Genomic DNA, 24,079 nt, shown 5'->3' with positions numbered 1-24,079 from the left:
ACCTATCAAGCATTAGGTCTGGGGTTCGATTCCCGACAGAATAAAATATTTCTTTAAAAGATAAATTGTTTTGCATTACAATATTTCTCAGTTCATGCACTGACCTGAAGAATAAGGTCATCCTGCCTTCATGTAACAAAGATGGTCGAGATACGCTGCAATTGATGTACCCATCCAGTGCCCTATGGTTAAAGGTAAAATATAATGATGATGGTGATGAGGGAGTATTATTACATCCTACCCCAGTTTGATAAATCGATATTTTTAGTCGCAGCACTATAATTCTTGTCGTCGTGTACCTTTCTATAAAATGTTTTTACTGTGGAAATTGAGTGACATGTTCTGCTTCCTAAGTTTACTTTTTTTCTTAAGTAACTTTACCACTTTCACAATAAAATATATTTTAAACTGATGTATATTGAACTACAGCAAAATGTTTTGGCAAGAAAATCAGATGACATCGTCCCCGATCAACACCCTGCTGGTTAACGAGGTTGGTTCAAATATGAAATGTCATTTTGAAAACAGCACCATTTCCGATTGTTGAATACTCCGCAACACATTTTGTGGATATTTAACGTAAATATCGTATCGAGTGACACCAACGTCACATTAATTCACTTGTTACGATAATATGCGTTTCAAATATTGTAATCGATGCGTGTGTTACTCTTAACAAAATGCGAGCAATTTCTTGTTTTATGCAAGCTCATATTCACACATTACAAAATGCCAAATTGTTTTAAAATATTAAAAAACAAAAAACATTAGCTGAATTTTAAGATACTTTTTGTTTGCTGCGTCCGTGTATAAAACTGCGTTGAATAAATCGCACTTTAGATTCGCGTGATTTTAGATAACAACAAATTGCACAATGATTAACGGAAATATTTCTCTGCTCTTCTAAATATATTCTGTTAAATTTAGACTTTTGTCATTATCTTAAAACCATCAACTAACCATTATCAGTATCGATTAAGCTGAAATACCCTCGTGTAACAAAGGATTTTTTATTTAAAATATTTTATTATGGTTTAATTTCATGTATCTGTTTAATATAAATATATGTTTTTTTATAATGTAATATCGCATTTGTTACCCTCGATACACACAGCTGTAAAGCTAATCGTTAATACTTGTGTTAAGGGATCAGTGTCTAATAATCTTCCGGTTTAAATTGGTTTAAATTTCCAGCAAACACTCCCATCTTCTCCATTTATCTCGCTCCTCGGCGGCTCTCTTTAACCATATTAATTTCATATATTTTTTAATTCTTTTAAAGTTCATATCTTTTTTAATTTCAAGATCAAGGTACCCTCGTTAGAATCGTCCTCTATAGTTCATGCTCTCTACATTTCCATACAAAATAGCATGCAGGAAATTTTCATGCCGAAAAATGTAGGCGATCCAACAGACTCATCCTTTTAATATGGTTACAAATCTATTCATATTTTTATTTTATATGTTTCAGAATGTTACATTAACTGAATTATTAGAAGAAGATGATATCCTTCAAGAATGCAAATCTCTAAACAAACAGCTTGTCGAGTTGTAAGTTCATTTTATTTTTATACATTTTAATTGATTATTATAAAAATTGACCCAAATATTTTTTAATGTGTTATGCTTCTCTTTAACTGCACAGTCAGTTATCAATTTAGTTTTTTTTTTTTTAATCCTACTTCATAAAATTTTTATACGTATGCCAGTATCACATTCAACTTAAATATTAATAATTTTACTATGGCTTTTGATAAGAATGATCTGAAAATTAATTTTAAGTGTTGTAACTTCCGTCTTGTGGTGCAATTGTCAGTGCGTTTGCCTTTAATTTAATTAATATTTTAAACTAACAATCGGACCCTTGAGATTCTCGCTTTCACCAGTTGGGACTGATGACCAGCTTCGTGGGATTAAAAAGGTTAGGTCCTAAACATGTTCACTATATTGGCACTCAAATTGCAATTTATGTTGATCATTTTTGTTACATGTAAAGCCAGGTGATCAGTCTTACTATTGCAGTGTAGAACCACCACCTAAAATCAATATTTCACGTCCACCCTCTCAGGAATTGAACCTAGGTATGATAGGCAAATGTGCCATCCACTACACTACGAAGTGGATTTATCTCCAACCGATTAACTTAATTGGGATTTTACCTGAGAATATCCAGCAAGTTGAAAACACTGGTCCAGGGTTTTAGGTCTATTTCAGTTTATTAAAAAAAAACGTAAACTTTCTCATTTGAAAATAATGACTTTGAGTTTTTTTCACTTTCCAGCCTGGTACGACCAAGTACAATTTATGAACTGATCCAGTTAATCGTGGAAGAACCTCCGAGTAATGCAGATCTCAGGCTCCAGTACAGGAATTCAGCCATGGCCTGTGAAATTATCGCTAGTAGAGTGAGTGTTTTGGCTTATTATAAATATAAATATATTCAAATACTTTCCCAAATAATATCAAAAATGTATTTTTTGATAACAATGTAAATAAAGCTCTAATCAGAATTTTTCACTCCCAAAATACATAAAATATAATATTATAATTCATATTAAATGTACTTACTTTTTTATCTTTCATGTCAAATAATTTTACTATGCGTTTTTTAATAATTAAAATTATACTTAATATGTGGACCAGTTTTCCCAAGTAACAATTTTACTCCTAAAAAGGTCATAAATAGGTTCTAGAACCAATATATGGACATTGTCACATTGTCATTGTCATTGCCTTTAAGCATAAATAACCTCCTGCAGCCGGCTACAGAACCTCCTGATGACCAAAAGGGCCCACTCCGGATAACCTCCTACGGGTTAATATAACCTAGGGCTTATAGGAGTTCCAACCCAAGTAACATTTTTTCGGGAAGATGGTTCTGAGATTTGCCTTTAAGTCCTAAAAAGCTCCTATATTGGTTTTGAACAAAAAATAAACTGAATATCTTTTAATCTCAACAAAATTGTACAATACGTCTTTTAATATGTTTTCAGTATTAGATATTTTTTAAACCGAAATGAAGCTTTTGAGAATATATGTATATATAACTTATGAACTGTCACCGGCTGGGTCAGGTGCACTTTATGACATTCACCATTCTGCCTATAGGTAGTTGACTTCCATATTCACGTATGGCATTTTTCAATTCTTTGTATATGCTCGGTTCGAATATTGCACTCGCATCCTATTTTCAGTATTTGGTTAAGATTATTTTTAGGACTTGACATACGGACAATCGTGTTCCCAAATTGTTCGACATATATTTATTTTTGGTGATTAAAACTTGTGTGACATAGCTTTTATCTCACATAAATCTACATAGAATACAAGACTATATACCCATATTCTTCATTTATTTTTTAAATATTGAAGTTGTATTTTGCTATAACAGGCCTAAATTATATTAATGTTTTTTATAAATGATTGAAAGTAGTATTAGTAGATTATTAAATAGCGTGTATATAAATATTGTAAAACAAGGTTCCAGTGAATTTCAACTTGTTTTTATGAAATATGTTTTTATGTACTTCGAATTAGTTATATAATGATTAATTTTTCAGGTACCTACTCTTAGTGAAACTATAGCTGGAGATCCTCAAATCTTAGGAAAGTTGTACTCATTTTTGGACTCCAAACCCCCTCTCAATCCACTTCTGGCCAGTTTCTTTGCCAAGACTATGGAAGTGTTACTTACACATAGCACTGTGCACCAGGTTATAATTTTCAAATTTTATTTTATCTTATCAGGATTTCATGAACTCGTAATGCGATAAAAAAATACCCTTATAATAATTTTGTTTAAATTAATTTCATACTAGTTTATCAATACTTAAAATTGGATGAATAACTGGATCGGCTTGTGGTCGTGGTTCGAATCCCACTCTACCCCAACTTGATTCCCATTTCAATTGTATATTTACAACTCGTTGAAAATTGCCCTCAAAATCAAATATTTGGGTAAATCATAAGAACGCAAATATTACTTTTTCCTTTTAATAAAAAATAAACATATTTATTCAATTTTTTCACATTATAAACTAAATATAAATAATAAAAATAATTTTGCCTCACTGGCGTTATCCGAGCCGATGACACTCAACAATATACTTTTTTTTTTTTTTTGCATGTGAGAATATACAAAGAAGACTTAATGTACAGAGAGAAATTACAAAATGTTAAGACAGTTCCAAACACTACGTATTATATTGGTATTACATATTTTAGTTGTGTACCGCTTAGCATTGTTGTTGTACCTTGTATTATATTTAAAATAGTATCTGAAATTGATTCAACTGCCATCAGCTAAATTGCTTGTGGTTTTACCAGAATATTCTGAATTCAGCTGACAATTTTATTAATTTAACTTTTTCTTTAGCAATTTCATGTTGTTTTTAATTTGGGGACCATGAAGCACGAACATGGTTCCCAATTTGACCAAATAATTAATATATTTTATTTTATTTCCAGAATTGGTACACCTACCAGTTTATGTGCCTTCAAGTGATCGAATATTTCACTAACTGTCCGAATTTTTTACCAAAAGTTTTAGAACATATTGGGACATCGGGAATAATGAATTCCCTTCAGTACATTTCACTAGTTCCCGTTAATGATATGAAATATAATATACTTTCTGTAAGTAAAAATATGCCTAGATTTTGCATTCTCTTCTTCACATCCACTTCACTTGTGTTAAAGAGCAGTTACTTTCCTTGTGATCTTTACTTTACCTCCATTGATGAATTGTATTTATATCATAAATTATTCTTCTTAAGGTGGATTGCCTATTGTGAAAAATCTGTCTAGTATTACCTAGATGTGTGCCTTTATAAAGTTGTTTTTCCTTTATAATTTCAGTGGTTAGACTCAGAAAATTTAATTGAAAAATTAATAGCCTTAATTTGTGGTATGTACGAAGCAAAGTTCACTAACACTGCCGGTGGTGATACCAGTGTCCTTCGGTGTGCTATCGTTAATCTGGATAACGAAAACTCTAGTGATAAATTGCAAGAATGTGTTGAATCTAAAATTAATGCAGTATCCCCTGAACATCCAGTTGAAAAAAATAGTGAAGAAACAGAACCAGTTAAATCTGTCGAGACACCGGTAGGAACTGATTTTAACGACGAACTAAAAGTCATTGAATCTAGTGAAAGCCCAAAAGTGGTTGAATCTAGTGATGGCCCAAAAGTGGTTAAATCTATTGAAAGTCCGAAAGTTATTGAATCTAGTGAAGGCCCTGAATCAGTAGAATCTAGTGAAGCCCCTAAAGCGGTTGAATCTAGTGAAGACCCTAAAGCGGTTGAATGTAGTGAAGGCCCAAACGCGGTTGAATCCGCTTTAGTTACAAAATCAATTGAACCGAGTGAAAAACCAACTATTGAACCGAGTGAGGAACCCAAAGTAGCTGAAGATTTACTGGTAAATGGACCTATTGAATATAAAAAAATAGAAACTGTACCTTGTCTCGTTCTCGATCCACAGAAACTTGATGAGAGATTACTTACTAGTAGATCTTCAAATGCGTCACAACTTATATGCAGTTTTATATCAAAGGGCAGGGAACCAAATACAGACCAGTAAGTTGAAATCCTATTGGATTTGCAATATTGTGCGATTAAAAATAAAATCTTTCGGTACATCGGCTATTTTATACTAAACACATTTTATTTTCGCAGAAGTTACAGTTTTATCAATCCACTTCTTGCCAAGTGCCTGTCGGCGGAAATTATTGACAAACTACTGGAGTCAATGTTTTCTTGTCTCGAGAACAATAGAAAAAATGCTATTTTTAATGGAATCCAAGTGTTATTAACATTACTTAATGAAGAAACGGGGTAAGCAAAATAAACAAATATCTTTTATTTACTATTTGAAAATGTTTCCTACACTAATTTCCGCATATGTATTGGGTGTACAACTTTGCTTCCTTGTGACTCAACAAGTAGTTTCATAATGAAATTTGTCATTTTTTTACTTGTATATGTCTTACATTGGGAGTGAGAAATATTAATAATGTTTATCTTTTTTCTTTTTTTAGGCAAGTTATTCAAACGATTGAAAAACAAGAGGAAATTCATCGAATTGCAAAAATCATCACACCCTGGCTGCCACAATTTGTGAATATCTTAAACAACCCACCCCCCACATCCAGTGTAAGTACTAAAAACTTACCAAATCATTGTTTCAAAATAACGAAACTTAAGCAGGTTGTATATTTTTTTGGGCATTTTTATGATAAATATTTAAAAATTCGAGATTTTACATGCAATCACAAAAAAAAAGAAACAAAAACGTCTACTTTATATATTTTTTTATAACTCCTTTCTGAAGCTGACAAAAATTAACTCATGGCAGCAATCATCTCATTTTGACTGTTTTTTCGCCAGCCGTGTCCACATATTCATTTTCTACAATTTATAGGACAGGGAGCCACATTTGAAATATTCTGTTTTATTGAATTCATTCAGGAGAAAAAACTGGCATTAATATCTCGAAAATCTAAAAAATGCAACTATCCCGTTTAGTGTGCCCTTCAATATATGATCAATCAAATATAAACACTCCGTATAACAGGGTGTGGGCAAGGATGCTGTCGGAGTGGCTCGCCTGACTGTGGCACGCCTACTGGTGACCTTGGTGGGCACCGACAGCCCGGCGGTAGCCGCAGCGATGGTGCAGCACCGAGTGTTCTCGCTGCTCCTCGACCTGTTTTTCCACTACCAGTGGAACAATTTCCTGCACGCCCATGTGGAGGACATCATACAGAAAGCTCTCAGTGCTCCCGACCAGAAAGATCTGTATAAGAAACATGTAAGTGAGCCTCCTTGATAAAGAAATCTAATATAATTACATTCACGGGGAAAAAACTGCTATAGCAGATGTTTTTTTAAACAACAATGTTTCGAGTATGTCGGAATGCTTGTAGACAGGCTGGATTTCCTCCCTAGGGAGTTATTAAGATATAAATTTGTTGCAACAGAGAGGGAAAAAAATTTTAGAAAGGAATACTTCACCAAAGTCAACAGAGAGTTGAGGAAATGTGGATGTTTAAATATAGACAGAATAGTAAATGTTACACAGTGTGTAAAGTGGCCACAGAAACCAGCCATTGACAAGTCATAAGTCCTGCAAATACCTAGAATTCCATATTCCCTTCTCAAAATGTTTTCCCCCTCTGTTGCAACAAATTTAGTAATCTCTAAAAAAAAAAAATATTTACTATCTATGTATATTACATATATTAATAATAGACTAGCAGGCAACAGTCGGCTATCGCCGACTGTCATGAAATGTCTATCCTATATGTGTAAAATGGGCCTAACAGCTTGACTTGTGTTACATTGCGTTGTGCCGAGAAAAGTGTTAATGTTTGCTAAACTATTTTCCATTTTGAAGCATCCAGCCTTTAAATAAAATATTTGTTTTATTCTTAAAATTAGCCTCTTGTCAACTGTTACATTTTCACATTAAATTAAATTTAATATTTTGTGTAGGTACTATTTCTTTAATCTTCGTTTGTATTTCAGCTGTTTAATGATTGCAAATTGATACAAAGGATTCACACTGCCTGGGAAGAAAATTCCTTACCGTAAGTGCATTCTGTATTTTAATTTTAGTGCTTTTAAAACTTATTTAATTACAATCATAAATGCAGTAAATGAAGAAGGACAAAAAATTATTAGTTGATCAAATTCAACATACCTATACTTGAAGATGAATGTATCAAAAGTTGAAATAATTCATGTGTGTGCTTACGGAGATGCACGGAATGCACAGGATCTTTATGTAAACATAGAGTAGTGTGGCATTGGTAAACCAAATGCAGCGTATTTCGATCATCTATTACATGAGGGTCCAGGAACAATGAAATATTTCAATTAGAACACCCTTTGAATCGAACCCAGGACCTCAGAATGGTAGGAAAAAGCGTCAACCACTACACAACAAAGTAGACTTATCTCCACTCGATTCCCTTATTCAGGTTTTAACCTGAGAGCAGTCATTGAGTAAAAAACACTTGTTCAGGGTTCTACTTCTATTTATTTATGAAATCATACAGTCTTTATATAAAACCAGGTACAAAAAAACAATTTAAAAAAGTAAGACCAATTACAGATTTCACACTAATGAATGCAGGAGGAGAGGGGAAAAATATTTTAATTCTAAAAAAGTAAAAATAAAAATATTAAATAAAAAGTTCATAAAAAGGAGAAGACATTGTAAAGCTATTCTACTTTCCTCCCTCTCTCTCTGCTTCCATGAACATTTAAATTTAATTGTAAAAAATCACAACCAACAATAAATTATTAGATGCAGGTAGTAGATGTAAGTAAGTATAAATTAAGAGTTGAAATCAAATGTTTAAAATTAAAAGTAAAAGTTAAAATTAAAATGAAAAGTTTAAATTAAAATTAAGTTAAAAGTTTAAATTAAAAGTTAAAATTAAGAATTAAAATCAAAAAGTTAAAATTGAAAGATAAAATTAAAAATCAAATTAAAAGTCAAGCAGGAGATAAATTTAAAATGTCTTTAACTGATCTGATAAAAATATGATATTTACAATGTAGTATGTCGATGTCACTAAAACTGTCATTATTTTTCTTAAATTAAAAAGTTAAAATTAAACTTATATCTTTATATAATCACTTTGTAAAGCGCCCTTGAGGTATTATATTACGAAAATGGCGCTATATAAGTTATCCATAATTATTATTATTATTATAGGTAATCTGTATTCTTCGTAGAGTGCTATTTTTTTAAAAATAATTAGTCATTGAGTTAGGAATGTCGAAGAGTACAGATTGACGAGTTCTACGGACAGGGACTCGATATGAAATGCCTCTAACAATTTCTGGGCTATCAATTACGTTATTAACAATTTTGTATAGAAAGCTCATATCCAACATGGAAAGCCGAGTTGCGAGATTCGAGATTGAACACTCGGAGTTGTTTTCTTCACCCGCTTAGACACAGAAAAACAATAAATATGTTCTGACATTATAATAGTCTTTCTTGTCTTCTGTATCCGTTAGTTTTAAAATGATCATCATTCCCTTATAATGATGCATAAGGCACTGCATCGGTACACCTAATGCAGTTTAAAATACAATAAAATAATCGGCGGAACTAAAGGACGCGAGATTGACGTGGGAGGAGGCGAGAGTGCTGACTGGTGACAGGGTCTTCGGAGGTGTCTGGTGATGTCCATATGCTCAACTTAGGAGCGGATGTGGAAAAGAAGAAAAGAATGCAGCGTAGAGCACCTTTACAACAAATATTCCATGTCAAACTCAAAAGAAGCTAAAGCATGGTAGGATTCTGGTCTTATTCCACACAGAACTGTATTCATCCGCCTGGACACGGAATGTCATGTCATGGGCCTTGCATTTTATATGTTCCTGCCTAGGTCTCCATATTCCCCCCATAAATTTTCCTTTGTACCTGTTTAGTGTCTGCATAATTTATCAAATTTGTGAATTCTGTCCTTAATTATCAATTTAATTTATCATACCTACATAAATATTTTTAGTATTTGTTTTTTCTTGTCTTCTGAAAAGATAATTTTTGTTTTCAGAGACAAACCGCGATATGGATATATGGGTCACCTAATACAAATAGCTAACCATATCCAAGCTGCCTTGGGTCCGTTACCTCTGCCCGATGATTCGGAGCCCATTCCGGATTTGGATTTGTGGGAAAACTTGCGTGAGAGATTAAATGAAGTCAACCAACTCTACTCCACATGTTTGGTAAGTTAATATAATAAAATAACATAATACTATTAAATAAAGTTTATATTTGAAGCACTAACTTTTTGGTTATTCACTATAATAAAATAAATTAAACAACTTTGTTTTTAACCACTAATTTTTATTCTCTTCTTTTTTTTCCACCAATACACAATAAATAATATTTCTTTTAGTCCTCTCCTGTCTAGCTTCGAAAATATTGATATCAAATTACCACCTTTGTAAGAAAAAAAGACTTGATTTATTAGGTCCACGTGTAGTATTTAGTGAACATGATAAAAATAAAATAGGAATTAATTCATTAGTTAGGTAAACCATGACAAAGAAGCTTGTTTGCTTTGAAACCGGTCGGTGGAAAAAAAAAAAAATAGTGGTTAAGAACAAAGTTGTTTTATTTATTTTTTATAACATAATACTATTTAGTATTAACAGTAAAGTTGTGCGACTGCATTAAAAATTGGAATGAGAATTTTCATCATCAGTTGAGATGAAGATAATTCTATTTTTAAATTGTGTATAAATATGTGTTTTTTTTATTATACCTAGAGTGTGTTCAGGACATTCACAACCATAAATATTTTTATAAGTTTCTATCATATCTCGTTAAAAAATTATCTGCATACATTTTATGTATGCACCATTATCATTTTATATCATGTCGTCAACAAATATGGTGGTACTAAAATTGAAGTTTTTATTTTTCAATCCTTTTTTTTTAAAATCAAAATAACTAAATAAAAATATGTCTTTAAACCCCTTTCCGTTACTGAAATTCTTAGGGGAACTCGGTTTTTCTAATCAGATTATTACTTTTGAGATGAAACAGAATGTTTATCATCTATTTATTAATCGGATTATTAAAACGGGTGATATTTGTCAGGCTATGGTTCCCTAAGAGAGCGGTGCCGTCATCTAATAGCCGTCAGGTAGCGGTGGATGATGTCATCCAAACATCTGTAAAGTGGGATAGCGCAGATTTCATAGAGAGCATTGATTGTGAGCAGAACGTCAAAAAACGGTGCCGAGTTGAGAAACAGTGTTGTGGAATGTTTTTTTTTTCATCCGGCAGTGAACATCGCACTATATTATGGTTGCTGGATAATGACACCGCTTTCTTAGAAAACCAAGTTTCAACCTATTTCCAATTTTTTTTACATGGGAAAAAATATGTGACATGTAGTTGAGTGGTCTCATTGCATCAACATCCATAATAGGTTTGATTTCCAACAAAAACACATTTACATTAAATATCTTACATTACTGGCTTATATGTATACTTGAACAAACTTACTTAGTTAAAATAGATAAAAAGAGGAATAAGATTAGATGTTTAAATCGGAATCAGGAATCAGAGCACAAAAATGGTCAAGTCAAAGTGAAACTTTTTTGTTTTAATCTGGCACCATAAAGTCCAAAAAAATGTTTTATATGAAAACATCGCCACATACTTGGAAAAGGTTAATACATAAAGTTAAAACTAAAATATTATGTTCCCAGGGTGGCCACCATCCAGTTGAAAATAATTTGCTCGGGGGAATTCAGCTTTCCCAACAGGTATGGCATCATGTCTGCTTTTTATTTCACCTCACATAATGTTTACTGCTCTAAAAATCCCTTCTCTGTAGAAATTTATCATTTTTTTCACCATCACTTGTGTATATTTCATACACTGGAACCTCTTTTTGCACGGTTTAGCAAAAAACACGGTACAATTTTTCTATTTTTTAAATTATTTATTCATACAAAGGTACATATTACAAACAAATAATAACATATCCCTAACTCTATGAGGCCAAGAGCCCTGTGTTGAGTTAATTTAACTATGCGTAATAGTATTGATGTTTTTTGTTGATATTTCTTGATAAAACACCATAGTTAATGATTATGATAAAATTATAAATAAACTTATCAACGAAACTTCTTGGTTTAGTTTTACTTTTTATTATTTTGACCAACGAGCGCTTTCGCCTAAGTAGGCATCTTCAAGACTGGTAAAACTAAACCAAGAAGTTTCATTGATAAGTTTATTTATAATTTTATCATAATCACTATGCGTAATAGTTTTTTTATTTTTTATTATTTAATTTTACAATCGCCCGAGGGGCATTTACAAAAAAAAAATTGGTCAGTACAAAAATACTTGTATTTTAAAAAATAAACAACAACACAATTTTTTTTTCAAAAAGACAAAAAAGCATGCTGCAAATGTCAAACTTATTGTAATAAATCAGAAAAAATATATAGATATAATGTAACATTAACAGTTAGGTATAAAAATATGCATTGGAAAAAAAACAAATACATATACATATCGTATATAAAAACTAAAAACACATTCCCTTTCGCTCTTGGCTAACACATTTGTGTGGGTACAAACAAAAATTTAAATTGCCTTCCATATTCTGTTAGATCCTGGCCACAACGATTGTTCATGTTACTGGCCACTTAGAACATAACATATTTTTATATGATAGCTCCAGTATCCGAAGTGGAGAGATGGCCCAAAAAAAGGAGAGTAAAGAAAATTTAGAAAAATATCTCAGGAGCGAAAGGGATATTAATAAATTAGAAAAATTAAAAGTAAATTGTAATTTATTTTTTTTTAAATCATGAAAATGGTATTAACAAATTAATATTAAAAATAAATCCTAAAAATAAAATTACAGTAAGTGATAGTATATAAGATAATAGTATACATATCTTCTAATAAAGATCTTCTAATATAATAAAATTTCAAGTATTTAATGGAAACATATATACGTTATTATCCGTACTGTTGTTTTTTTTTTTGTGTGGAAATATTACACAGCCTCTGAATATCTCTAGCGATGAAAGTTATGTATCAAATGTGCGTAAACAGGTATGTCTTTTGTCTGATAGTGATGGTGAACAATCTTTGTTACGATTTTTTAAAAGTATGTTCTTAATAAAATTATTAAGGTACAATAAATAGCAAACAATTTCATTTCTCTGAAATCCTGAATTGATTTTTACACAGATAAACTTATCCACTGTTGTTTTTTTTTTCAGTATACTTTTTTTTACATGTTTTTAAAAAAAAGTTATACTGCGTGGAACGTATCAACCATGTAAAAAGAGTTTCCCCTGTATACGCCTTACCTATCTTTTATGTATAGGATTCATGGCTGATCTTTTTTTTCTCAACGTTGAATTTTTCTCTCTCTAAAAATAACTGGAACTCGATGCTTAACAAACACGTAATTACTGTAAATAAGATAATTATGTTTAATTTCATTGACCGGATTTATAGTTTCTAACTCATAACTAACTCATTAACTAACTGTACTAATATCTATTGGAACAACAAACAGACCCCTTGATAACTGCTGTTATTTTGTCCTGATCATTATTACTTTTATTTTTAATTAAATTGTTATTGTAAGTGTTTGTTCTATTTAATATTATACGTATTAGTAATAACTGAGCCTGAAAGTTTTCTCACCACTTCTTCAAAAACAGTGTATCTTTATATTTACAACTTAAGTTGAACGAATTATGATTTTTAAATATCACTGGCACTTTTATAAGCCATGCTAAAAAACTAAGAAATGATCACTTTACGCATATAACATTCACCATTCTCCCCATGAATCAAGCCTCTGCCAACCTACTCTAGTTGATTTACTAACTGGTATAAAGAGTATGAAAATTGAGGTGAAGTAATCCAGACAGATAAATCTCATTCGCATCAATAAAGGTTTCAGCTCTTTTGCATGGCAGAAATCAACAGATGGAAGAGTTGAGAAAATATAGATGTTCAAACATAGGCAGAATAGTGAATGTTACACAGAGTGTAAAGTGATCACTTAAATCCTGGACTTACATATTCCCTTCTCAAAAATATTTGTCTACTATTATGTTAAAATTACAGACACACAATTGTATAAAAAGTATACATATAAAACAAAACTAAATACTTCATTAAAAAAAAGGAAAGCTCTTGTGCTTGGTGAGGGATAAAATCTATCTAATACTTAATTACTATAAAATCTATCTATCTTTACATTTGGGATATGACCAAGAACATTGAACAAATATATTATATATTGTAGGAGACCAAGTCCTTTATTTTTTTATGCATAATTGAGACTTTAACATGAGTTTACTCATTTAACGAACTTACTTTGGAAAATACAAACAGAGAACTCTTTTATTTTTCGTTTTAGACGCATTGTTAACTGATAAGCATTGAACTATTGTTGAATTTCGTTATTAAAAATACTGTTCAACCTTTGTTTTGAAATAAAATTATTCTTATTGACTGGAGTGACCTTCATATCATATTTTTTGAATGCATAATTCTAGTGTCAGTTTACATCTATCCCCTCAATTTCAACTAATTTTATCAAATGCAGAATTATGTAAGTATAAAAAAGTGTGTTTGAGTTTTTTAGGAGTAACCTTTAATAAAATATGTTATTATTTATTTTAGGAATGTTACGCAACTGAATACCAACATCATGATGTTAATTTTAATGGAGGAGATGATATAATTAAGTAAGTAATTTATTTTATACTTAAATAACATGTAATAATTTTTTTAATCAGGAATACTTCATAATGTGTATAAGTGACTTATTTGTCTTTGTTTACTATTGTTTTTATGGACCATAATAATCTATTGTGCTTTTTTAATCATGTTTTTGTAGTTACGTAATCATATAATTTATGTACACTGCAATTGGCAGTAGTGCTGTATTGTACATTTAAAATATCCATATATTATTTAGACTGGTTTATTGATTACACGTATTATGCATGTACGTATAATTTTTTAAACCATAAATGGTTTGATTCAATTGCAAGAAACATTAAGTTTACAAAAATAAAGAAGAATTTCTAATTAACTCTTATTTTTAATTTTTCTGTTTTAATTTATAATCAATATCAAATATTATAATTCATACGATATCTGAATTGTGTTCAATGTACAATCAGTATATTGACTACGTGGTCTTTTTTAAATGTCTATGTACGTTGCAATTAATTATGAATAGTTTCTTGCTTACAAAATCGAGGAATTTTATTAATTGAAATGTCTTCACATAACTCACTCCTCAATCACATCATCGATTTATATCAATTTATCTAATATTAAATTTATACAAATACATTATTGAGTTGTGTGCATTTCAGCTCTAAAACTAGAATAATTGAAGACATGAGTGAATGAAGGCGTTGTCGCAAATTTTCAAAAATTTCATTTTTTTACACATATGAAGATCTTATGTACAGCCCTTTCATATAAAACCAACCATCAGAAAACCAATTTTGAGAGCGAATGAAGGTGTTATATTATCAATAATTGTACTGGTGTTCAAAACTTTAACCCCAGATATATCTGCTTTTTGTTTTTGTCATATAACCTTTATCCACTCATATCTTCAAGTTAATATGGTGTTTGTTCATAACATTTATTCATTTATATATCAACGGTTCAAAGAACCTTTTACAATAAAAAGTTTTACAGAAATAATCACAGCAGTGAACAATTCATTATGTAATATATAATATGAAATATAACTATATAATTCAACTAAATAATTAAAACCAAACAAATTAGTAAATTTTTATTTATTTTTAAACTGCATAAAAGTTTTTAAAAAAAACATACAAATAAAAGATAACAAATTGAAATGAGAAAACCTAAAAAAAAGATTGCGATGACAAAAAAAGTCATCTCAACTCACTAATTAATATGAATGTTATACGTACATAATATGTATCATGTAGAGAGTAGTTTCTGTACTACAGGTGTTCATAAAGCATACTCTTACTTATTTACAAGTGATGTTTCTATTTCAGTGATACCAATGAATTAGGAGACAATTCCGAGCAACTATTCAGCTCTATATGTGACAATACATCTAGTTCGATGGGGGGAAATGGGGTGGCCGATCACTGGACTAATGCCAACGTTAAAAAGTACGAATATTCATTTTTTTTACAAAATATTTTATGAGTTAAAAATATTATTCCAGTCCCAATTACAACGGTGAATTGCACAGAACACGCAGGCTTGAGAAAAATAGCATTTTTAACTTTTGTGTTCTCACCGGTAATCGAACCCGGAGCCTTTCGTGCGTAAGTCATGCATCTTAACCACTACAAACACTAGTATAAATTAACATTGAATTACTTTTTTAATATACTGCTGTTGTAAAATATAAAGTTATTTTTATACCTTAAAATAAATAAATAGTATCTGTGTGTCTCCTTTTCGTAACTCGCTAATAAACACAATTTTTTTTTATGCTACCATAAGATAAAGATTTATTTATTTAGTTTACTAAAATTTTATACCAAAACTAAATAATATATTTATATGATAACATAGAAATTTGTTTAGTCTCCCACCAGTCTGACGATGTCGGTCACTAATAAAAATTTATAAATAAAAGTGGAATAAAATTTTAAATGTATTTTTATTATTATAATATTTATATGATTTGTGTTTTGGTTTTTCAGCATTACTGGGGATATTCTATCAGGAGATGGAACTGATAAAACTACTTGGATGGGTAATATTGAGCACTCTGCATTTTTAGATCTACTCAACAACTATACGGAATATGAAACCATGAATGAATTCAACAAGTGGCTTATAAATAATGATTGGTGAGCAAGGTTCTTTAATTAAAACATGTTATTCAAAACCGTGTGAATCAAGAATTGGAATATTCTCTGTAGAAATAGCGCTAAGTAGATTAGTATTACATATACGTATGTCCTATATTTATTATATCGTACCTTCGGTGAGACAAGGGCACAATTGTTAAAAATTCTTAAAATTAGTTAAGTTTGCCAATGTGCCTTAAAAACATCTTTATATCTGGAGGAACAAATTCACCCATTAAGTTCAGTCTCATTTCGCCAGAGGGCCATACTCCCTTCGTCACATTGGCAGAATAACATGATACGATTCTACAAAAAGCTTAAAATGTCTGGTTAAAAAATTACAAAATATCCGATTATGCCCTTGTCTCACCGAAGGTACGATATAAACAATGAGATAACGTCACTGTGCCAGCAATATCTGTTAAGTGACATTGTTAATGAGACAATTAAAAGAATGTACCTTTTGACGAATGATTTTGTTTTACATATTTTTTACTTATAAAAATATGTATTTTTTTTATTTTTTATATTTAAATATATTTCTTTGAAGCATATCTGTGTAACCTTAATGAGAAATTAAAAATGCTTTTAAAAAAGAAAAATCACTTGACAGATATTGCCGGCGCAACGGCGGTATGTAATATGTATGCTAATTGTGCCCACCACTAGACTGCAAAAAATTAATAATTCTTTTGCCTAAAACTGTGTTCGATTCTACAATAAGGAACCTCTTGAAATTCAGGCTTTGCCAACAAAAAATTAAAGATTTTGTCAAGCACAGCCTTTTTGGAAAACTACTATAGAGTCTATGAATATTTGCAGGACAAGACAGCTTGGCATTAGATTAGCGATTTTTGATTTTAATTTATTGATTTTAGTTTTTATGATTTAAATTCATTTGATAGATTTAATTTACTAATTATCGATTTATATTTTGTAGTTATAATTTTTTTATTGACGATTATAAGAGATTCGATGAATCCTATATAAAGAATAATAATAACTAGAAGAGCATTCTATAAGTACCCTTTTTGTTTTTTTACCTGACCTAATTTGTTTTGGCTTCTTATTTTGTTAACGAATCTGCTTATTTTTTTCCCTAAATTCTTTTCTTTCTTTTTTCTCTTTCGGTTTTGTCTTTATCCTCCTTTTTCTTTAAATGATATTTTTTCCAAGCTGAAGCCGTCCCGAAGCTGTCCCGTCAATAATTAGCTCTGAAGAGCTAATTATTGACGGGACCTTTTCTTTTTTACTGAAACAAAATGTTTTTTCTGCTGATGTAGAAGGTAGTGGTGTTGGAGTGTTACTTCCTAAGTTTTCGACCACCAAGTCAATTAAGCCATTTCTTACCAGTAACTGGCATCTCTGAAACCGCCAAATTAACATGTGTATTCAAGTTTTGTCATCAAAAAGTTTCACAAAACGTCAATTCATAAACACAACTAATCAAAAAAAGATCAATATTTTAATAAAACTAAATCCTTACCTGATTTATTAAGGTTTGAAGAATATTTGACACAAACACAACCACTTTTTGATAAAACTGTCGCCATATTAAATTTACTGCCTGAATTACGTTAGCAAGTGGATAGATGGCGTTAGAATGTCCATTTGGCACATTAAGACGACATTTTGAAACATATTGTACTAAAGGGGCTTATTAAACGGTTTTGAAATGTACCCTGCTAGTTATTGGAGGCCTGCCAGCGATTGGCTCCTTCACCTTATATGTTTTTTATTGTTTTACAGCGCTGACTGGATGGAAGATAATGGTGAAGACCCTGTTTCAGTACCAATTCCTAGCATAGCTGATACCAACTCATCTCGTAAGATTTTTTAGCTTTTATGTTTCAAGCTGATAGCTTTTAGTTTTATGGTTTGTTATGCCATGTGATTAAACTTCTTCACAACACTGGACGATTTCCCGTTATTGGTCCACGAATGCTTTATTTACGTTCAAAATGGCATGAGAGCATGTTTTGGAAGAAGTTTGACCGCAGCATACTTTACTTGGTTATTATTTTAGAGCTACAAGCAGTCTTTATTTACTGCGGAGAACGGATAATTTTGGAAAAAAACTTACAATGCAAAAAAAACAAATTTTACTAATGAAAAAAAGAAATCTCACAAAATATGGCAAGAAATAGAAAAGCAAACGATTTTTCGATTTTCGACGAAAAAATATAAATGTTTTTTATGCGGTATTACTAAAAACATTAGAAATAATATACCTCATCGCGGCAACTTTTTCTTCGTCTCTATTAGTTGTATGAACTTGCTTTATATTGCATATTGTAAAAATAAATAGCAGAATAGGAATATGTATGTAATTTTTCAAGAAAGGTATCAAAAGTTTTCAACAACTTTCTCAAATTTTAAATTGATTGTGTCATTAATCAAAATTCCTATTTCCGTGGCAAGGTGCAACCAATTTTATAAATTCTGCATTCCATCACTTTTATTTATTTATTTATTTGACAGAGTTATGCAGTCCATTCTAACAATGGTAAATACAATTTCTTATAATAAACACAGGTACCAATAAAATAAAATACAACTAAATAAAATTAAAGCTAGGACAAAAGAAATAAAAATTACTACCTCAAGACAAGATCCGGTCTATTTTAGTGTTTTGTTTAATCTATAAAGACTTACACCGAAAAAGTCAAGATCTTGTCTCGAGTTTACAATACGACACAATCGGGACATAGTCCGGATACAATTATAATGTGATATTTTTTTACATATTTTAAAAATATTTTTATATCCAACTTGTTTATTTTATATGAACTTCATTATTGATGTTCTAAAATAATCATCCTAAATATTTACATATTATATAGGTACATACATAAATGTTATCATTATATTTGTGTGTGTATGTGAGTGCTTATTCTTTTTCTTAGAGGTGGGGGTCAGTGCTTTTCAAACTCCCGATGCCACTGCGACCTGTGAATATCTATTGTGACAGATCCCTGTGAATAATGAGTACTTACAAATATATAAATATATATATATGTATATTTTTTTTATTACTTTTAAATTATTAATTTTTTTACATATTTTTAAATTTGGATTTAAGGCCGGAGCGTTCTTATTAAGTTATTAAGGTTTTTTTTTTAAAAAAACAGATATTTTTTTATAATCATTGATCCACTTATATTCACTACACACTCTCGCATGCACACAATACTCACATGCCCAGACACATATACACACACCCTCACACACTCTAAATATATATACTCACCCTAACTAACATGTACAACAATAATAAAACGGATACACTAAATAAGAGTATGAATTGTTTTTTATTTATGTTATTTTATTGTGACTATTATTACTATAATTTATTGATATACATTTAAAAAAACTTATTACTACTACGATACTTTATTAATAATCTAGTAAAATTATATTCGATTGTATAAATTGCATCTATCTTAAATTAAATTTTATTAAAATTAATCTTATATAAATTCTAATAACCGCTTTAAAACTAAATCTTGGTCTATATATAATTTTTAATTTTTCTTTTGTGACTATTGGTGTTCACATATAATTGGTGAAAGATGTTTAGTGTCATTATTTTTTATTTCAAATTTGTATTTATATTGTGAAAAAAAATAATAATAATAATAAATAAACAAATATATATGTACTCTTTATTTTACAAATATAGTTTAATTTTTTTTATCAACTAGCCTGGGGAGACATTGGAAACTTATCTAATGAGCAGAGTGGTTGGGCTGACTTTGGGAATCTCCAGGAAACTGCTGGGATATCAAATGTACCAAATACATTCACGTGCAAAGCTTTCGCTGCATTTGATCAAGTAAACGTCCCCTCTGAGGCCACCGACAGCGGAGAAGAAAATAAGACTGTCATTCTCAAGGTGGAGTTGGAAGATTCCAACAGCAGTGAGGAGCCAAGCGCAGTGAGGATCCAACAGATACAGTCGGAGACTTCAACCGACACAATAATCAGTGTCGCCGGAGGAATGCCAACTTTCGCAGATATAGTTCGACAGCAACCTGGTGCTCAAATATTGGTTGAATCAGAAGGTCCACAAACTGCTAGCGATAGTATTCCAGTGGACAAAAGCATTCCTACAGAAGTGGTAACACCCGACGTTGACTCTCTAACTCGGTCATTAGCTAATGTTAGTATTACTGACAAGTGTTTACCATTGTCCGGTGAAGAGATCACTGAACCCAGTAAAGAAGCTGTCCCGCCAAACACCACTAATACGGTTGGCCCCAACCCAGCTCTGGAAAACCAGAGATGATTATTTAATAGTCCTTAATTGAAATGGCTCATGACCGCGCAATTATTTAAGGTATATAGAAATCAATTTACTACTTGTTTTATAAACCATTATCAATTTTTCGATATTTACAAAATATTGACTAAACAAAGTCTTGTATTTAATTATAAAAAGCGTTTTGATGCCACATTTACTTAACAAATTTTCACCAAATCTAAAGATTTGCTTTCTCACTTATGTTGAGAGCTTAGTTGAATATATGTTAACGCAATAATTGATGTATAGAATAGCAGGAAAACTTTTATTGATTTATTGTTTTCTCTTAAAATCCGGGTATACTAGTACGAAGTTACCACTGAAACACTCGCACGAATCTACCATGAACATGAATATAGTCGCAAATCATTCAGTATAACAATGCCATAGCAATGTATTGATAACCTGAAAAAACTTGTAATTTTATCGTGATATTTGATAAGACAAATATTATTTATCAGACATGTGATTCTTTAATGTTGCTTAACGCTTTTTAAAATTATATGAAGATATCATTTACATTTGTTGAAAAATTCATTTTAAACTGTTTTCATTTTTATGACTTCAAAGATATTATTTAAACAATTAGCTTTAAATGGAATTTTTATAAAATAAATGAGAATCGGAAAGGAAACAATATTCCTATTGAAGTCAGTCAGTGCCGCCTGCTCACAATGTTGATTTCTCCAATTTATGGCACTATTCTTATAAAAGTAGTTTATGTATTGAGCAACATTCCTTATAGCGTATGATAACACCTTCATGTACCTTGCATACTGTTGCTGTTGCTTCAACTACATATTATATTATATTTTAGTACATTTTAACACGCATTCATTGTGTAGATTTACTTACATTTAACACGGGTATCTGTGTATGTGTACACTAGACCTTGCTGTACATCGCAGGAGGTAGTCCCTAATGTGGATGTTTGCTCATGTTCAGTCAGGCTATTGAAATACAACCATATCTCTCATTCTCCATATCAACTGGTAGTAAGGCATGCACATACTGCAGAAAGTTGCATGGTCAGTCACGTCACGGAACTGTATCGTACTCTCCTACTTCCTCATTGTTACGCTTGATCAGTTACTATAAATATTATTCTCGTATGACTTTCTACATTATTAGACTGACGTTGTTAGAGTTCAAATCAGTGTTTAGTTAATGTTGGTATGACAGTGTACATAATAGTTTTGCTCCTACTGTACAGCCTCCTTTTATATAAAGTTATTGCATTTAAAAAGTTTTTATGTCCTTAGAAAATTATGTTCACATTTGAGTATTTTTCATTAGATATATTATAAATATTGTTTTTTTTTTTAATGCAGTCTCCATGTGAAAGCTATTTTGGTGCTTCTGGTAACTTTACTCGCCGTTAAAACTAATATTGTTGGTAAAATTTTGCACATTGGCTCGATGTAATGTTAACAATACTACATAACTATGTATTTGGTTTTGCAAACATCATTTATAAAATGTATTTATAAATTAGTGCATAATATATTCTATAAACATTTTTTTTTTCATAAAATTTAATTTTGAAAAAAAACATGAGTTATGTATGTATTTAGAGTTTAAAAAATTGTAACATTCAGTATTTACAGCTTGAGATGTGGATTTATTAAAACTACCAAATCCTTATTTGGAGAAAACTGGTAAACTGCATGAATAACAATTTTTAACACCGTTTCTATTCACAGATCCCAATACGATGCGATCATCAATTTGATTTATCGAAACAGTCTTACTTATAACAATTCTTTATTCCTAGACCTTACTGTGTATCTGGCGTAAAATAATTATTATTTATACAATTATTTACATCTTAATTTTCCTACTGTGGCACATTATGACAAAATTTGACATTCAAAGGAACCAATGTTATTTGGTCAAAGTCTAAAATAAAAAGTAAACATTTTGGACAATCCGTCAAGTGAACTCTAAATAACCGATTGTCCCAATTATTATTTAAGTTTTTTTTTTTATGTGCATTTTAACATTTATTTTTAGTCAATTTCACATCTTAATTATATTTACTGAAAATTTTATGTTTTTTTAAACATTCGGTTCAGTATAGTTTTGAAATTTTACTGTTAAGTACTATGTCATTTTAAATATGAACTATTTGTTGTTATTATAGATAAATACAGAAGTATTATTATAATATTTTATACTTAATTACTGCTAATCTAACAGCCGGTGAACCATTGTTTTCAATTAAAATATAATTAATGTCGAGTTTATAAAATAAAATTATCATTACTCCCGGGTGCAACTAAATGTTTATAAGTAAGACCTTTCCAAAGATTTTTTCGATAACTAATTTGTACATAAAATTCTTAGAGCAATTAACATTTTGAATATTTTTAAAACTGCAAAATTTTAATTATTTAAAAAACTCGATCTGCAATAATTGTTAACCATGCTTAAATGACCACGATTTTCCATTTATATATACATATAGAGCTTTCACACATTTTACGTCTTTAAGTTAAACCAGTTCTTGTATTTTTATATTAGCGACTATCCTGTGCAATCATTTCTTCAAATTGGCTTTTTTTAAAAGAATAGTAATATGTGCCCATGGTATTTATGTTGTTTTTCAGAGTAAGATTCCGAAATGTCACGTAAATAATATAGAGTAAATATTTATCAGGAAACAAATTAAAACCCTAGCCATGTTAAAAACCTGATGTCAAGCCTTTATTAAAAGTATCCAAAATTGGTAAACTAACTTCTCTACCATACAGAAAATGATGTACTTATTTACACACCCATTAATACATAGTAAGAAATATTTATTAATTAATGTAATTTATCTCAAAACACCATTTATTCTTGTGTAATAATATAGTCTTTAACTAGTGAACTTATTAGTTTTTCATCAACATTTTTATAAGAATACATACATTTGTAATTAGTTTGGACACGACCATCTAATATTTATTTTGTCAGTTTCTGCTGACAAGTGATCCAAAAATTACCGATTGTGAGAGGAAGGACTTTTTACAAAAAAATTAATTATCCACACAAAATAATTCTTTGTTTTAGCATAATTTATCAAACATAAAATTCCTCATGTTTTAAAACACATAAGAATTATCTTTTATAATATGCAATATGTACATGTTACTATTTAATACTTAGCGAGGTCCAAATAATCCAGCTTATTATGTTTTATATATATTGCCTGATGTATTTTTGCAAATAAATATAATAAAAATTTAAACACTTGGTACTGATAAAAAGGGTGAGATAGTTTTATATAAAATTTGTTTTGAATTTTAAATCACCTATTGATATAATATGTATGTAAAAACAATATTACTGCCAACAAACACTTGTCTCGAGATCACATCGAGTGACAAGTATTTTTATGTTT

General features: G+C 30.3%; 1 protein-coding gene across 3 annotated transcripts; it reads left to right on the top strand.

Annotated features, from left to right (window-relative positions):
* The first annotated feature begins 303 nt into the window (after positions 1-303).
* On the top strand, positions 304-22,534 carry fmt (phosphatase 6 regulatory subunit 1-like protein fmt). 3 transcript variants are annotated; one of them, XR_015822869.1, is made up of 18 exons: positions 304-493; positions 1,472-1,551; positions 2,282-2,405; positions 3,561-3,713; positions 4,468-4,635; positions 4,858-5,579; positions 5,679-5,837; positions 6,041-6,155; positions 6,577-6,813; positions 7,530-7,591; positions 9,578-9,752; positions 11,250-11,306; positions 14,206-14,270; positions 15,579-15,698; positions 16,242-16,391; positions 18,141-18,217; positions 20,096-20,730; positions 22,398-22,534. XR_015822869.1 is itself a non-coding variant. In XM_088229866.1 (17 exons), the coding sequence occupies exons 1-17, from the start codon at positions 434-436 to the stop codon at positions 20,677-20,679; spliced, it is 3,108 nt and encodes a 1,035-aa protein (XP_088085992.1). In that variant the 5' UTR covers positions 304-433; the 3' UTR covers positions 20,680-20,822. The 3 variants fall into 3 exon arrangements, 2 of the variants coding, with proteins under 2 accessions (XP_088085992.1, XP_088085993.1); XM_088229866.1 differs by lacking the exon at positions 22,398-22,534 and having other exon boundaries at positions 20,096-20,822; XM_088229867.1 differs by lacking the exons at positions 11,250-11,306; positions 22,398-22,534 and having other exon boundaries at positions 20,096-20,822.
* The last annotated feature ends 1,545 nt before the right edge of the window (positions 22,535-24,079 follow it).

Source organism: Micrasema longulum, unplaced genomic scaffold (assembly GCF_059751315.1).
Source record: "Micrasema longulum isolate JH-2025_06_02 unplaced genomic scaffold, ASM5975131v1 h1tg000720l, whole genome shotgun sequence".
NCBI classification, from domain to species: Eukaryota; Metazoa; Arthropoda; class Insecta; order Trichoptera; family Brachycentridae; genus Micrasema; species Micrasema longulum.
Note: the sequence above shows the minus strand (reverse complement) of the source record. Positions and strands in the feature narration are given on the sequence as shown.

Excerpts from the sequence above, each read along its gene's own strand:
- fmt (XM_088229866.1), top strand. The coding sequence starts at position 434 with ATGTTTTGGCAAGAAAATCAGATGACATCGTCCCCGATCAACACCCTG. Across the intron at positions 3,714-4,467 it reads CACATAGCACTGTGCACCAG|AATTGGTACACCTACCAGTT; the intron begins GTTATAATTTTC and ends TTTTATTTCCAG. Across the intron at positions 6,156-6,576 it reads ACCCACCCCCCACATCCAGT|GGTGTGGGCAAGGATGCTGT; the intron begins GTAAGTACTAAA and ends TCCGTATAACAG.